General features: G+C 48.4%; 1 protein-coding gene across 2 annotated transcripts in view; it reads left to right on the forward strand.

The window, feature by feature from the left end:
- Positions 1–17541, forward strand: part of MYO18B (myosin XVIIIB) — a 246725-nt gene that overhangs the window by 89348 nt on the left and 139836 nt on the right. For both annotated transcript variants that reach the window (XM_035017247.1, XM_035017246.1), the window contains exons 20-22: positions 771–993; positions 4418–4527; positions 15975–16040. In XM_035017247.1, the coding sequence (XP_034873138.1) occupies positions 771–993; positions 4418–4527; positions 15975–16040 (399 nt within the window). The remainder of the gene's footprint in view (positions 1–770; positions 994–4417; positions 4528–15974; positions 16041–17541) is intronic.

Here is a 17541-nt window from a genome sequence, read left to right on the forward strand (position 1 = left end):
CCTCCACTGCCCCGCTCCCACCCTCTTCCGGGATGAGTTATCAGCCCGCATCATCTCTCACCTCCTCAGCAAGCCTGGAGGGGCAGGTCTCACCCTGCGCTCCCCAGAGGAGGGAGCTGAGAAACGTCCACCATCCCGTCCCTGATCTATCCAAATCTGAGGCCAAAGGCTGGGCTCCTCCATGTTGCCTTGAGCAGCTGTGGCAAGTTCCCAGGATCCACGAATACCCTCCTGACCCGGGTGACAAATATCACAGCCAATCCAGCGCCACCTGAGCTTCCTCAGCTGTCCAATGCCTCATTTTCACCATGAGGCTCTTGTTGGGGGAAGGCGGCGGGATCTAGCATCGGCTGCAAATAGGTCACCGAGACACATCAATAACAAATGAGAACACTGTGATTGGTCAGCGGTCAGGCTGAGTCCAGAAGGTGGGACATGGGAAGGGCAAGTTTTGAAAAAAGAAAATCTCATAGCATATTATACCGGAAAAGCCTCTAGGCCTGGGTCCTGGGTTCTAGCCCGCCTCGTCTGCGAGGGGTCTGTGTGACCTGGGGCCCTCTGGCTTGCCCTCAGTCGGTTACAAGGGCTGTTATAAAGTTCCCCTTTTTCTCTTGAGTGCGAATCAGGCCGTAGATAGGCAGTCCTTGGTATAGGACTTGGGGACCCCCAGAGATGCCCAGGCTAGGCTGAGTGTATGTTTGGGGAGCATCCCTGTCCGTCTCACCTCAGGGCAGCGGGCCTTGACTCTGTCCGTCTCCTCTTGGTCCTAGGATGCGCTGACCAGCATGATCAGACGGTCTCAGATACACTTCATCCACTGCCTTGTGCCGGGCCCGGCGGTGAAGAGCAGGGGCGGGCAGGGGTCTCTGACCCCAGCGCAGCTCGGCAGAGATAAACTGGGGACAGGCGGGCCTCTGTCCTTGGACATCCCAGCATTGAGGGTGCAGCTTGCGGGGTCCCACATCCTGGAGGCACTGCGTCTGCACAGGACAGGTAAGAGACAGCCAGGGAGCGAGCGCTCTGTGTCTGAGTCCTTGACATGCCCGCCAACTGGTAGCAACAAAGGGACAGGAGCACCAGCTACATGCCTGAGCGTTCCACGCAGCATCCCATTTTCTTCTGTAAAATAGTGAGCCCGTGAAAGGGAAGCTATGATTACAGATGGGAAAACAGAAGCTCCGAGAGGTGTTAGGACATGCTCAGGGTCATGCAGTGGTTGGACAGGGCAGAGTTAAAGCCCATCTTATCTCCTGAATGACATGTGCACTCCTGGAAAGCTAGGGCTGTGTCCGGCTCACCTTCCTTTCAACAGCAGATGTCCAGGGAGCGTCTACCTTGGGATGGCGAGTGGGATTCCCACAGTGAGCAATACCTTGATCTTAAGATGCTCAGCCTGGTTTGGGAGCTCAGGTGGGAACACGTAACAGGCATACGTCGTCACCCGGGGATGCAGGAAGTACCAGATGCATAGAGAGGAGGGAGCTCCGTGCTCTCCCTGGGGAGACTGGGGCAAACCTCTGGGAGGAGGTAACGTCTTACTTGGGTCATGATACAAAGTAAGCAGCTCATGTCTGGGAGGTAGAATGCGAGGCAGATGGATCAGCATATGCAAAAGCCCAGAGGCAGGGGAGAGCCTGGGTTTTTGGGGACTGGGGGGGTTCAAGATGCGCAGGGCAGTTGCGGCTGATGAGGCGGGCCATCCGCTTTTGGAGGTTTGGTTTTCAGCGGGTCAAGCTGAGGAGATAAAGAGGGTGGCAGGGGGAAGACAGGAGTTGAATCAGAGGAATAAGTCTTTAGGTCTATATTTTAGAAAGCAACCATGTGGCTGAGATTTCCACATAGCTCATCTTAGATGCTGAGTTGGCTCCAAATCTTTCTGATTCCTTTCTGCCTCTCAGACCCCAGAGGCCACCATGTGGATTCCCCTCCCTGACGTTAGAAAGGCTCAGGCATGTCATTGTCTCTGCAGAGGATGGGGTGGGGAGCCTGGCGAGGTGGGCACCTGTTCATTGAACTTCTTTGTGGTCACTGGCGCCCGGCTTGTGGCCGTGGCCCTGTGTCCTGCCACCCCCTTAAGAACCAGCACCAGGAGCACCAGGAATTTGACAGAGAAGCTGGAAACAACTGGAAGCAAAAAAGAGACGCTTCTCAGAGAGTCTCATTGATTTTTCCTCCTGCTTGCATAACCACGGGCAAGGGGTGACAGATAATGTCACAGGGGAAGAGCAGAATGGCCACAGTGGTGGCCGATCGATTCTGTCCGGCTGGCTGGCTGGCAGGAGGCGCTGGGCCTTTGCAGATACTCTGGACTACTCTGTTAGAGCCCCCGTGTGCATGCTTGGTCAGCCGTCTCCATCCTCAGCCTGGGGTCCTCACTGCGGTGTCTGCCCTCTGCATTCTCAGTGTAGTTGCCTGGGGCAGGACGAAGTTTTCCAAGCAAGTAAAGATTTGATGTCTCATGGTAGAACTTTCCACTTTCTGCCTCCCAGGCCTGGTCAGTTCCTCAATTTTTTTCTGCTCCAAGTGGCTCCTGTGTCTCTTACACCATATAAGAAATACATGGTGCACACATGGATACACACACCTATCAAATATTTATGATTTTGAATTTGTGCACATCTGTGCATGTACCCACGTGCACACAGAACGCATACACATATATGCAGGGTATTGAGTGCCTATGGTGTGCTAGCCCTGTGTCAAGACATATAATGACTGATGTCATTCTTACCAAGTCCTTAGCACAGCGCCTGGCATATAGCAAATGCGCATTAAACATCACACATTGTGCAGCCTGGTGGGTGTGGCTCAGACCCTGGAGCCGGTCGGCCTGGGCTTGGCTGTGGCCAACACTGGGCAAGTCCCTCGATCATGCCTCTTTCCTCTGCCCTAGTAGCTCAGGTCTCAGGGAGCTGATGAGCTGTTTGATGAGTCAGTAAGAGACTAACAGAGAAGAGTTGCCCGGATGTGGGAAAACCTCAATGCATGTTAGCATCTTATACACATCCATCATCAGATTCCATCCTTATAGTGACCCCGTGACCAGATCCTGTTATTCTCAGCTGACAAGTGAAGAACTTGAATTTCAAAGAGATGGGGTCATTCGTGATAGGTCAGGGGGCTAATAAGGGCAGAAATGGGATGGGAGCCCAGATCAGTCTGACCCGAAAGGGCACGCTTGTAATCTCCCAGCCCCCGTCTCTGCATGGTCAGCATCCTGTGAACCTGGCCTAAGACTTCTTCACCCAAGGAGGCTTCCTGGATTTACCACATGAACCCACCACCATCACTCTGCCTCAAGGTTCATGCATTTGGCTTCTTGTGAAGTCTCAAAGTGGAGTCAGATTTTACCAGACCTTCTGCACCTTCTCCCATCCAGCCAGTGGAGGGGTCTTTTTGAGCCAACTGAGGGTCTGCCGTGCCCCTTGCATCCAGGACCAAGTCCAAACCTTGAAGCTTGGAATTTGACTTCAATTTCCTTTGGGATCTGGTCCCTGCTTGTCTATGACCTCATTGTTGGCTACTCTCCACTGGATTAGTTACAGTTACTGTCTAGGTCTGAATCCCAGCTGGGGGAGTTACTATCCTTGCCACTTTGGGCTAGGTGACTTGAACTCTCTGGGCCTCAATTTCCACATCTATAAAATGGGTCCAATGATGGAGGTCCCTGAGTGTCTATAACACAAGGAAGTTGTTAACCTAGCATCTGGTACACAGAAGTGCTAAGTAAATGCTGGTTTCTTCTATGATTAAGGAGCCAGCCTTGGGTTTCCCCTCTCTGGTTCCTGCCAAGATATCCCTTCCATACCCAATCCTGTGGCAAACTCTTACGGCTCCTTCACAGGCCTGCTTTAATGTCACCTTCTCTCAGGAGCTTTCTACATGCCTCTACCCAGTCTCCCCACAGAGGGGTACACCCATGTCCATCCTACATGCTAGATTTTTAAAAAACCCTTGAAAATATCCAATGCAGCATTTCCCACATGCAGCTTGTGGGGTGGTCATAAATGTTGGACCAAAAAAATTTTTTCCCATGGTCCAATAGGTTTTAAGCAAAGCCAATCTGGCATCTTCCCTGCGGTGGTCCAAGGAGTCTTTTGGCATTGATGCTGGTACAAGGTGTGACCCTCCAGAGAACAGATGAAAGTGCTATTTTTTCAAACGTTCAGTGGAGAATTTTATAGGGTTTGTGTTCTGGGGAACACTTTTGGGAAATGCTGATTGAACCCAATCACTTAAGTTGACAAGTGCGGAAATGGAGGCCCCAGGAACTGGGTCCACCCAGCAAGTTCGCTGCAGGCGGGGAGCAGGGCAGGGGCTGCCTGCGAGTCTAGGCCCCAGGCTGGTCTTCTCACTTGGACTCCTTGTTCTTTTGCTTGCTCCGGCCCCGCCCCCACCTCCCCTCCGCTCCCCCCAGGCTATGCTGACCACATGGGGCTCGCTCAGTTTCGCCGGCGATTCCAGGTGCTGGACCCTCTCCTCATGAATAAGTTCACGTTGGCCTCCGAGGGAATAGACGAGAGGAAGGTATGTGGGACAAGAGAGGGTGGAGGCCCTGGGTGGCTTCTGTTCCAGAGGGGATTGCCCCCAGGGGGGGCATCTGGACCAGCGGGGATCGGAGACCCAGAGCACCTGTCTTAGAGCATCACCATGAAAGCTTCCTCAGGGCCTTTGCACTAACAGTTCCCTCTGCCTGGAACCCTCCTTCCCAATTTTGTTGTGGCTTTTGTTGCTATTCAGATGCTGGCTCAGAGCTCCTCACATGATCCTGTCCTAATGTGTGTATAGCACTTCCTTTCTCTGAAATTATGTACATTTCCTCTGTGTTTTCTGGCTTATAGCAAAAGGGCTCAATAAATTGTCCGTTGAATGAATGAATGAATGAATGAACGAATGAATGAATGAATACAAATGCCTAACCTTGTATTTCTGCCCCTGTGTGTCTCCTTTCTCCAACTCCACCATAAACTCCTATGGCCGGAACCTTGTCTTTAACCAAGTGTCAAACCATCGATAGATATTTCTGCCATCGATAGATATTTCTGCCGAGAATGGCCACTGGTCTGTCGATGATCACAAAGCCCTTTAGAATTTGCAAAGCCCTGCATCCTCCCGACAGCTCTGCAAACCGAGAGCCATTGCATCCCTCTTACAGATGAGAAAAGGGAAGCTCAGGGAGATGAATTGCCTCCCCTGAGGCCACACAGCCAAGCATTTGTGGGTTTTGTCCGTGAACCCAAGTTTGTTGCTTCCAGGGAGGGCGGCTGAGAAGAGCAGGGTCAAACAGCTGCGATTGGCTCCCAGCTGGGGCTGCATGAACGTAAGCGAGCTATGGCATCTTTCTGCCTCAGTCTTCTCCTCTGTAAAGTGGGCATGACAATAATGCCTCCCTCCAGAAAGGGTTTAGAGGATTACATGCAGGGGTGGAGTTCATGGGCTTGACATCGCTACATCATAAGGGCTCAGCGTACGTGAACTACCATCATTAGCCTGAACATCAGTACTGGCGTTGGCATCCTCTTGCAAGGTCAGAGGGATGGCAACCGCGCCACCCAGACCCCATGTTCGCAACCACGTTGAGACTCCACCTCCAGGGGAGTGTGCCCACATGTGTCTGAGATCAGCCACACTGGAATCCTCAATCGGGGAGTCACGAGGCAAGAAGAGTAAACGGAGTCACAATTCTTAGGTCCTTTATGGCTTTTCACTGCAGTAGGGATCAGGGTACAGGTCCCCTCCTGCAGACAAGGCAGCACCTTCGACGTAGCCCTGGGGAGGGGACATCAGACCCGACTGGTGTGGTGCAGGGAAATCCCCTCCCTTGGTGGCAGCCCCTTTAGGAAGTCCTGCAACTGCTTGGCTTAAGGCCACCAGCCAGTCTGTACCGATCTTCACGTGGGGCTCCTTGTCCTTGGTCAACCCGAACTTGATCTGTATTTCGAGCATCTGGAGTGGGGCCATGGAAAAGGTCTTGGGCTCTTCTGCAGTTGAAAACAACACCGAGGTGGGGTGTGGGGGAGTTTTCTGCGGGGGCAATAGGTAGAGCATATGGTAGGATGCTATTCTGGACGACGCAGCAGTCCTCTGTTGTAGCCAAACCGAAACCACCTCCACACACATGCTGGAGGGCCTCGGAAAATGGAAAATTACAAGTGGAATGGACTTGGCTGGTAGTTTTTCGCTTCTTCCCATTCTCTTTTTATTTGCTCACAAATTTCATTTGCCACAGCATAGAATTTCGATAGCGACAAAAGGAAACACCACCCTGCTTCTTATGAAAAAGCTGATAAATATTCATTTGCCAGGCAACGTGATGCCCCATGAATTATACATGAACACGTGCTTGGGTGGGCAAACCGTCAGCCTCTGTGTGCAAAGCAGTTGAGACCTCAGGATTGAAGAGGACAGGTTTGACAGCTGGGAGAGGTCAATATTGTCCTCAGACGCTAGATGGCAGCAGAGAGAATTCATTGTCAGGGTGTGAAAGGGGCCCTGATGAGGTCCCCTGTGTGCCGGATACGTGGTACCCCACCAGGACTCTTTCCCAATAATGCACACTCGTTTGGTGGGCACCTGCTAGATACATTGTGTTCCTCGAACAAAAATAGCACGTGCCTTTTACCACATATGCGCAAACTCTCATCGCAAAATCGGCACGATGTCAAAAATTTCAGATGCTTCACCTGAAACAGACCTCAAAAGATAAAGTCTTCCCATTCTGGGAATTATCCCCATTTTATAGCAGAGGCAACTGAGGCCATCACCGCCCAGCCAGGTACTGGTGGAGCTGGGATTTGAACTTGGGATCTCAGATTCTGCACGCAGGGCTTTTTTTTTTTTTTTCTATTGTGGGACAGTAGACACAGCATCAGATTTATCATCTTAGCCATTTTTAAATGTACAGTTCAGTGGGATTGAGCATTCATTGTGTTGTGCAACCATCACCACCATCCGTATCCAGCACCTCCGTCATCTCCTAAAACTGAAACTCTGCCCCCATTAAACACGGACTCCCCATTCTCCCCTCTCCTCCAGCCCCTGGTAACCACCATTCCACTCTCTGTCTCTATGAAGTGGATGGCTTTACCTCATATAAGTAGAATCACACAGTACTTGTCCTTTTGTGTCTGGCTGATTGCACTTAGCAGAATTCCTCAATATTCATCCACAGCTTAGCATGTATCAGAACCTCCTTCCTTTTAAGGATAAATGGTATTCCATTGTGTGTATATACAAGCATTTTGCTTATCCATCTGTCGATGGACACTTGAGTTGCTTCCGCCTTTTGGCTGTTGTGGAAAATGCTGCTATGTACATGCATGTGCAGCTAGCCCTTTGAGACCCTGCTTTCATTTCTTTTGGGGTATATACCCAGATGTGGGATTGCTGGATCATATGGTAATCCCGTGTTTAATTTTTTTTGAGAAAATGCCACACTGTTCTCCACAGTGGCCGCACCATTTTATATTCCAACCAACAGTGCACATGGGTTCCAATTTCTCCACATCCTTGCCAACACTGGTCATTTTCTGTTGTTTTTGTTTTTGTTTTTGTTTTGATGGGAGCCATCTGAAGGGGTGTGAAGTGGCATCCCACTGTGGTTTTGATTTGCATTTCCTTGAAGATCCGTGATGTTGAGCATCTTTTTGTGTTCACATAAGACTTTTGAATGGGAGCCCTTTGAGGATAGACAGGGCGACTGGTGAATTTCTGTACAAAATGTGCCATCCATGATATGTTAATTTAAAATCATTATCCTTGATTCCGTTCAGCTTTCACCCAGTGTCTGCTTTGCATCAGGCCTTGTGCTGGGTGCCAGAGATACAGGGATGGACAGAACATGATCTCACTGGGTGAGGGAAAGACTAATGTTCTTTCCATGCAGAGGGATGGCTTTGGAACACCCCAGGGAATGCCCCTAAAATGTTTGATGTTTGCAGTCGAGGTGAGGCTGAGGCATTTAGGGAAGACTCATCAGAGGAGGTGATGATTGAGTTGAGCCCTATGGGACAATTTGGAGGAATTAGGTAAGGGAAAGAGTGAAGGGCAACCCATACTGTGTATAGCATATGCAAAGGTCCAGTGGCAAGGTTGCATGGCTAGTTTAGTGTGGCTGGAGCACAAAGGATGCCATGCATCAAGAATAGGGACTGAGGGTGTTGTCAGGGGCTGGGCCATGGGTCCTTGTTGGCAGGACAAGAGAGTCTGGGCTTTATCAGGTGATCAGTAATGGTCACCTGAGAAGTTATTGGCAGGGGCATGGCCTAGAAACCTGACCTTCATTTTTGAACTGGCTTAAGCAAAATCATGAAGGAAGTCCAGTCCACTCTGTCCTTCCATAGTCCTGTCTAGGGAGCAGTATCCTCACCCTGATCTCCAGCTGTTCAAGATGCCCCCGTCCCATCTAGATACCCAGGCACATGCTCGGTTCTCCAGAATGACCCTGTCCCCTGCTCTGATCCCCTTGGGTCCCATTCCTCTTCCCCAGGTTATCCTGTCTAGCTAAGATTATGCATCCACCTGCACTGAAGCCCACCCAGAATGACCACAAATGGTGGACTCTCAGGCAGGTCATTCGAGGGGTTCTGTCAGCTCACCTTGGCCATGTCCCAGATTCTGGTCTCTTCGATCTCTCTGCTGTTCAGGCAGGACTTGCCAAGTCTCCCCGATCGATGTGAGGAAACCCTAAGGCCTGCCCTCTTCTCCTCAGAGAGCCTAAGTGTTGATTGATTTTAGCCAACAAAATCTGTCCCAGCAGACTTGATCTGAAGAACACAATTAAGGGATGTCAATCTGTCTTCTCGAAGGCAGACCCTTGTGGACACCCCCAGTTTCCTCTGAATTTGTCTGAGGCCCTTTCTGCTAGGGAAGGGCCCCTAGGAGCCCAAGCCTGGGGTGGGGGGGTGGGTGGGAGCTGTCCACTGTACAGTGCTGAACCATTATTCAGGGGTTATCCCATGGCCTTAGCCCCTTCAATGTATTCACCGTTCTTTTCTTGCTCACCTTACTGACTTCCTCCAGCTGGGGTTTACTGTTTTAATAATTGTACACATTTTCCATTCAGAGTTTTTTTTTTTTTTTAAGATTTTGTTTATTTAGTTGAGAGAGAGAGTGAAAGAGTGAGAAGCAGGGAGCCCAATGTGGGACTTGATCCCGAGACTCCGGGATTATGACCTGAGCCAAAGGCAGACGCTCAACCAACTGAGTTACCCAGGTGCCCCTCCATTCAGTGTTAACCAACCCAATTTGTGTGTGTGTGTGTGTGTGTGTGTTCATACAACATTTTATATACAGTTCTGAGCATATGGAGTTAAATAACAGAGACATAGTCCCACCTTTATGGGTTGATTTGATCAGTGCTCCAGTGGTTGAAAGCATGTGGTTTAGAATCAGAAAGACTTGTATTCAAATCCTCATTTCTGCCATCTCTCCATTAATCCACCCCCCTTGATATCTGATAGCTGCATGAACACGGGCAACACTCATAGGGCATAGCAAAGTGCCTGGCACCGAGCAGATATACAACAGATGGGAGCCACTGGACCATGGTGGCCATTGGGTCATGGTGTGGGTTTCAGGAAAGAGGTGCTGTTCTCACAGCAGCCAAATGGCTCCCTGAATGAGCATTCCATTCCACAGACACGGAATCTTCACACCACACTACATGCTGAGGAGTGATTTGGGGGAAGAATTCCCTTCCATGGCTCTCCATTATTCCTGGAGTCTCTCATTGCCTGTCTGGCATGTTCAGCTTAATGTGAGATGTCAGATCACATGCTTATTGGGTGCATCCTTGTCGAACATCAGAGAGAACACTCTTTGCAAAGTTCTAGGACACAAAGGGCCTCTGTAAGTGGAGGCATGAGCTGGTCTTCTCCCAGGTGATTCAACAACTCGTAATTTGAGCCTGGGAGGGTGGAGGTAAAGGGTGTGTCATCACTCTACAGAGCCCAAGAGGACCTGATAATCTCCGAACCTCTATCAGTTATTAGGACTTACTGACACGTAGCATGAGCCAGGCACGAGAGTGAGCACTCTGTGCATTATGATAGCTGCTTGGTGGTCTGTGTTAAGCCCCACATCGAAGCCCACAAAGGGTTTCTACTGACTGATTTTTTGTTTTTTCTTGAGAGTATAGGTCACCACTTTCCAGTTTCTTTGTATGTCTTGTATATTTCAGGTTTTTTGGCTGAAAACTGGACATTTTAGATAATAAATAATAGCATCTCCAGATTCTGATCTGTCCCCAATTATTTAGTAATATATGTGGACCAGATTTATGGAGTCTGTCTCCCCCATGGTATGAGGTTACTGATGTCTCTGTTTGGGTTTTTCACTCCTGTTTTTATTATAAATCCTGGATTCTCAGGGCCTGCCCCTTTGTCAACAGAGCTTAGCACAGGTTGTAATCAAACACCGTGAATCTGCGAGCCTTTGTAATCAAACACCGTGATTCAGTGGAGCTACGTGTGGGTTGGGCACTGTAGTCAATGTTCAGACACTCACTGTTGTGCCACAGATTTGACTCTCTGGCCCTTTCACAGATTTTCTGTCTGTGTTCATGGCCTTACTGTTAGATGGGGATGTGTAGATGGCTGGGGGCTCTCTCAGTCTCTCCTGGGCCTGCATGTAACCTCGAGCCTGTGTGCAGCCCCCAGATGACCAGGCACATGTGGGGGCTTGTCAAGGCCCACATGGCTGTCCATTCCCTATGTCCCTTCATCAAGTTTTGGGCTAGTCAATGTCTATTGCTTGCCCCAGTCCATATAACAATCTTACGCTAGCTGTGCTATTGACCTTCTCCATTTCTTTGCTGCCAAGATCACTACTGTTTTTGACAATGATGCTGGGCGTGGAATTTTCCTGTACTTCGCTCCGTCTAAGTGAGCCCCCTCTCCCAGCAATACCACTGGTTTTTACAGCTTGCCTCTCCCTGTAGGATTATCACAGTGCCAGAGATTGGTGGGGGACTGGAACAGCCCTGGTCAAGATGGTTGCAATCTCCCACTGTTCTTACCTGAGATTCAGTAGTTTTTTTGTTTTGTTTTATTTTGTTAGCAAATGCTTCTCCATTTGTTGTATCCCCTTGCTCAATTTCCGGAGTATTGAACTTGTTGCTTTCAAAAATTGTATCCATTCTTATCACTGCTTTTTTGGGAGGAGCAGAGGATTTCTCAAGCTCCTTCCTCCACCATTCTGTAAGTCTCACGTGTTACCTCTGTGACCTCATTAAAGCTCCACTCCATCTTTGGAGGATGGACATGATTACCCCATCTTGTAGCATAGGACATGGGGGATCAGAGAGGAGGTATGGCGTGCTCAGGATCACACAGCCAATGAGTAGTGGAACTGGACAGGATCCCAGCATCAGAAGGCAGAGAACAAGCTCAAGAATCTGATTCCCTGGGGTTGGCTCTCCCTCCACCATTTCCTAGCACGTGATTTCATTACACCAGCCTTCACTTTCTTTGTAAAACAGGCATCAAGTCGTACCTGTTGCAGAGGTTTGAAAATAAAATGAGTTATGTGGCAAGCACAGAGAGCCATGCTCAGACTCAAAAGCACAAGAGCAAACTGTTTTCTTGGAGCAAAATGGCCATCGTTTTATTCCGTATTCCATGTGGGAGGGATAAACCTCAAATATCTGGATAATTAGGGTGGAATAGCTGATTCCTTAAAGATGCGGGACAGGGAAGAAATCTGTTACAGTAATCCCAATTCTTGCCTGTCTTCCATCAACTGGCTGCTGGACAGTGATTGACATTGTGTAGAAAAAAAATCTGATCACTGGTTAATTGACCTAAACAAGTGCCAATTTCTTATGGTTCAATCTAAGAGTAATATTTGTTATGATAATAAGAGCAATCAAGTGCAACATTGCTTACAAAGACCTTTACACATATTCTCCGTTCATCATGCCAACACCAGTATGGTCGATGTAGGGCACATTAGCGACATTTTGCAGGCGAGGAAAATGAGGACAAGAAGCATAGCTCAATGCCTGCAGCCACCTGTTGGCTCTATCCTTTGGGACGTAAGCTTTCTTGTCTGTAAAATGAGATCAACAGGACAGAATGTCTTTGTTAGGCTTGATCTTTTTTTTATATATATATATATTTTTTATTCTTAATGTTAATCCCCATACATTACATCATTAGTTTTAGATGTAGTGTTCCATGATTCATTGTTTGTGCATGACACCCAGTGCTCCATGCAGAATGTGCCCTCCTCAATACCCATTACCAGGCTAACCCATCCTCCCACCCCCTCCCCTCCAGAACCCCCAGTTTGTTTTTCAGACTCCATCCTCTGTCATGGTTCGTCTACCCCTCCAATTTCCCCCGCTTCATTCTTCCCCTCCTGCTACCTTCTTCTTCTTCTTCTTCTTCTTTTTTTTCTTAACATATATTGCATTATTTGCTTCAGAGGTACAGATCTGAGATTCAACAGTCTTGCACAATTCACAGAGCTTACCAGAGCACATACCCTCCCCAGTGTCTATCACTCAGTCACCCCATCCCTCCCACCCCACCCCCCACTCCAGCAACCCTCAGTTTGTTTCCTGCGATTAAGAATTCCTCATATCGGTGAGGTCATATGATACATGTCTTTCTCGGTTTGACTTATTTCGCTCAACATAATACCCTCCAGTTCCATCCACGTCGTTGCAAATGGCAAGATCTCATTCCTTTTGATGGCTGCATAATATTCCATTGTATATATATACCACATCTTCTTTATCCATTCATCTGTCGATGGACATCTTGGCTCTTTCCACAGTTTGGCTATTGTGGACATTGCTGCTATAAACATCGGGGTGCATGTACCCTTTTGGATCCCTACTTTTGTATCTTTGGGGTAAATACCCAGTAGTGAAATTGCTGGATCATATGATAGCTCTATTTTCAACTTTTTGAGGAACCTCCATACTGTTTTCCAGAGTGGCTGCACCAGCTTGCATTCCCACCAGCAGTGTAGGAGGGTTCCCCTTTCTCCGCATCCCCGTGTTAGGCTTGATCTTGGCTACACAGACATCTATAGGGCTCTAAGAAAGTGGGGAGATGGGAAAGAATCCTCAGATATCGGGTGTTTGGGGGTGTACTCGAGAAAAGGAGGCTCAGTTTATGTTCTGTAGCACCTCTACCAAGTTTTGACCAAGCCTAAACCAGTAGGACTCATTCAAGGACTTTAGTAGGACTAACTCATGTCTATTGAGCGCTTACTATATGGCATGTGCAGCATGGTGTCTTCTGCAAGAACAACCACAGAATCTTCCAGAATAGATGCTGTTATTGCTCCCTCATGTTTCTGAAGAGGAGCCCAGGGCTCAGAGTAAAGGGCTTGTCCAACGTCACGCAGTTATGAGTGGTAAAACCAGGTAGGATTTCAGCCCAGGTGGATCTACCTTCTCCAAATCCTGATTTTTTCCCCCCAAACATCTACTCTGGGTGTTAACACCAAGGTCGACTTAGAAAAATTTCGTTGGCTGTAGGTTTCATTTATTTTTCATTCATCCGTCTTATTTGCAGCCAATTTTTATTTTGTTTTGCTCTTGTACAGAGAGAAAAGATGCTGTGTTTTGGGTATATTGGTTTTTATGCATTCTGCTGCCTACAACTCCCTGGGAACATTTTTGGCTAAAATGTAATAAAACCACTGAGTTTGGGGGAGGGACATTATGGAATGTTCTTCCAGGAGGTCAGAGGAGGAAAATTGCTCCTAGATGAAAGTCTTGGACCAGACTTTTAAAAAGCATTTTTTTTTTTTTTTAAGTATCTTCGGAAATTTCCTGTGGTGCCGGTGACCCATGGAATTGAAACTTATCTAGTAAATTACACCAGACCTGAAATACCTTTTGTTTGTTGCATGTGGCAATTACTTTTCTGACAGTTTATTCCAAAAATAGACTGTGATTTTCAGTGAATGGAAGGTCCATGAGGGTTGGTGTGGAGGTGGAGTGGGAGGTGAATCACAGGCACCACGGAAGCAGGTGTTACCTGTATTTTCCTGAGGGTACACATCTCTGGCAGGGCTGTTTCAGAGCCCGCAGACCTTGATGACAAAGGAAAATCCCATGACATGGCTGTGATTTGGCCAAGGCTGCGTTCAGGAAATGTCTTTGAGTGAATTTAGGTCTCCCGCCTGGGTCTGCCCTTCTCCTTCTGCCCCACCCCCACACTTCCACCTCCTTTGGATGGCTTGTTCGTTTGTTCGCTCTGTCATCGTATTTATTGAGCTCCTACTGTGTGCCTAGAACAGTACCAGGTGCAGCAGAGGAAGTAAGAAATGAAGCAAACACCGGCTCCCCCCGCCCATACTCTGGGTCAGGCACACACGCCATTTATTCAGGAAATATTTGTGAAGGTGAGGTTGTCTCTGGCAGGTACAATGGGGGAAGGACAGAGTGAAGGGGAGGCTGTCACAGCAAACTTCAGGGGCACAGCAGGTGACGTTCCTAGTGGCCTTGGGGCCTCTGGAGCTATCCTGGGCACTCGAGGTGGTTAAATCATAGATGGTGCAGTGTGACCCAACAGACCTCAATTCTAATCTGGCTCTGCCCCCATGTGACTTATAACCTTGGAGAAATGCCTTCATTTGTTGTTCTTGTGGTTGTTTTAATTGTGGTGAAATATACATAACATAAAATTTATCACTTAACTATTTTTTTAAATATTTTATTTATTTATTTGAGGGAGAGAGAGAGTGTGAGTGAGAGAACGTGAGTTGGGAGGACAGGCAGAGAGAGAGGGAGAAGCAGGCTCCCTGCTGAGCAGGGAGCTGTACCTGGGGTTCCATCCAAGGACCCTGCGATCATGACCTGAGCTGAAGGCAGACGCTTAACCGACAGAGCCACCCAGGCGCCCCTATCATTTTAACAAATTTTAAGTGTGCAGTTCAGCAGCCTTAAGCATATTCGTACTGCCCTGCAACCATCACCATCATCCATCTCCAGAACACTTCATCTTGCAAAACTGGAACTCTGTCCCCATTAAACACTAACTCCCCCTTCCCCCTCCCCAGCCCCTGGCACTCACCATTCTGCTCTCTGTCTCCATGAGTTTGCTTAGTCTAAGTACCTCATATAAGGATTTGTCTTTGTGTGACTGGTTTATTTCACTTAGCATCGGGTTCATCCGTGTTGTAGCATGGCTCAGAATTTCCTTCCCTTTATTTTTTTAAAAGATTTTATTTATTTATTTATTTATATTTTAGAGATCGTGCAAGTGGGGGGTGGGAGGGAGGTGCAGAGGGAGAGAATTCCAAGCAGACTCCCCACTGAGCACAGAGCCCAATGTGGGGCTCAATCTCACGACCCTGAGATCATGACCTGAGCCGAAATCAAAAGTCAGATGCTTAACCGACTGCACCACCCGGGCGCCCCAATTTCCTTCACTTTTAAAACTGATTAATATCCTCTTGGGTGTATATCTTATGTTTTATGTATCTATTCATCTGTGGACAGACCCTGGGTTGCTTCCACCTCTCGGCTGTTGTGAATAACCCTGCTATGAACGTGGGCATCCCACTATCTGTTCAAGTCCCTGCTTTCACTTCGTTTGGGTATACACCCAAAAGGAGAATTGCAGGATCCTACGGTAATCCTATGTTTAATTTTTAAAGGAACTGCCATACTGTTTTCCATAGCAGACACATTCTTCATTGACTTTTGCATCTTTGGGGTTTTTTTTTTCCCTCTGTAAATGGGCATGGTGGTGTGAGGACCCACCTCCGGTTGCCATGGTGATATAAGGAGATGTGTCTGTGAGGGTCCCAGCAAAGCGGATGGCACACAGGAGGTGCTCAGTACATGCTCATCTTCTGCACTTGCCCGGGTGAGGTGGGGCTCTGTTGCTCAGACTCTCAGACACATGGAGTCATCCTCTCTTTCCCGATGCCTCAGCCAGCCAGCCAGCCTGACCTCCCATGGGGGACTGTCTCATTCTGTCTCTCTTTAACTCTCCTCTTCTCCCCAGGCTGTGGAGGAGCTCCTGCAGACCCTGGATCTGGAGAAGAAGGCAGTGGTCGTTGGGCACAGCCAAGTGAGTAGAGTTTCTTTCTCAGGTCACTCCATTCATCCCATCGAGGACCCAGATGAGCCCCAATTCTTGTCCTTCTTCATCGTCCGCTGGCTCTGTGGGCCTCCTTTTCAGCACAGTGAAGACAGGGCTGGTGATTTTCTGCCCTGCCTAATCTGACAAGGCCAGGAGTATAACATGTTAAAATATGGGAGGAAATAACATTGGGAAATACCATTCGTTAGAGGTTCGTTACCCTCCTAGGGACCAAAGCGGTCTGGAATCATTAACATCTTGCGCCTCAGTATGACTTTCTGAGCCTCGGGAAGAGCTGCCTTAGAACCCAAGAAGAAACACTCATCTTCACTCAGAGCCTTGTAACTTTTACTTTGCAACCAACACTAACCCAACTATAGTCCTGGCTGATTAGCAGCAGTAAGTGAAAGGTTAGGGCTCCACGAGAAGGCATGTGATTTTAATATTGAGAGAAAGAGCTTTTCCCAAACTGGTGTTGAGCCAAAAGCCTTTCCCATAATATTTCAACATTTAGAGAAGAGTTTCACAGAGTCCTGACATGCCCATATATCCTCTCAGTTTTCAAGAAAGAAAATATTGAATTTAGGGCTTCCCAAACTCTTTGACCATGGGATTTCCACCCTTTTGTCTTTGTGGAAGACCTCTTACCATCTCCCAGAACTGGTGTTCCATGGGTTCTAGTTTGGGAAGTAGGGTACGGAGATGGTAAACTCAAGGGTCATGTGGGTCAAAGTTCAGAAGTAGAAACTGGAGAGAGAATAAACCAAAGGAAAAATTGCTCCATTCCCTTCCCCACTCATCTGCTGATTGACTAACACCAACCCATAAACCTTTGTTGATCACCTCCACCTCCAGCCGTCATGTGAGGTGCTGGGGGAGGGGCCCTGGTCTCCAGAAGCCCACCGTGGTGGCATCTCTGGCCATTAGTCATTCTTGGAACCCTGAGTAGCCTGTCCCATCAAACCCGCTTCCTTAGAGAGCTCACAGTCTTTCATACAGTCCCTGCCCCATAGACACACAAGCCTCTCCCCACAGGCCTCTTGCTCTTGCTAAAATGTGTGGCGGGAGCTGTACTTTACTGTGGCCTCAACCTGATTTATCCAGCTAGGAGTTGGCAGCGACTGGACCTTTGCAGACCTTTCCAGTAGAGGGAACAAACCTGTGGGTCCCTGGGCTACCGCCCGTGGCCAGGAGCTATGCCAGGCCCTTCACGTATTGTTCCTCGTTTCCCTCGAAACTTCTTGTGAGATTATTAGCAAATCCCTTCTTTACTGTGCCTCTGGGAAGTAAGCCCCTTTTCAAGGCCTTCCAGTTACCTAGGAGTACAGTTATAGCTCCCGTGAAAACCAATATCGCGTGGAATCCCAGGGTCTTTTCAACACATTGTGAGTTCTGCTATTTATTAGTGGAAATGTATCACATAGTCTTTACCTGTACACAGGTCTTTATGGCCCAGATTCAGAGCGCTTGCTCTTCAGCTCCAAGAATG

The sequence above is a fragment of the Mirounga leonina genome, unplaced genomic scaffold (genome assembly GCF_011800145.1).
Source record: "Mirounga leonina isolate KUSES-001 unplaced genomic scaffold, KU_Mleo_1.0 Mir_171, whole genome shotgun sequence".
Classification (NCBI taxonomy): domain Eukaryota; kingdom Metazoa; phylum Chordata; class Mammalia; order Carnivora; family Phocidae; genus Mirounga; species Mirounga leonina.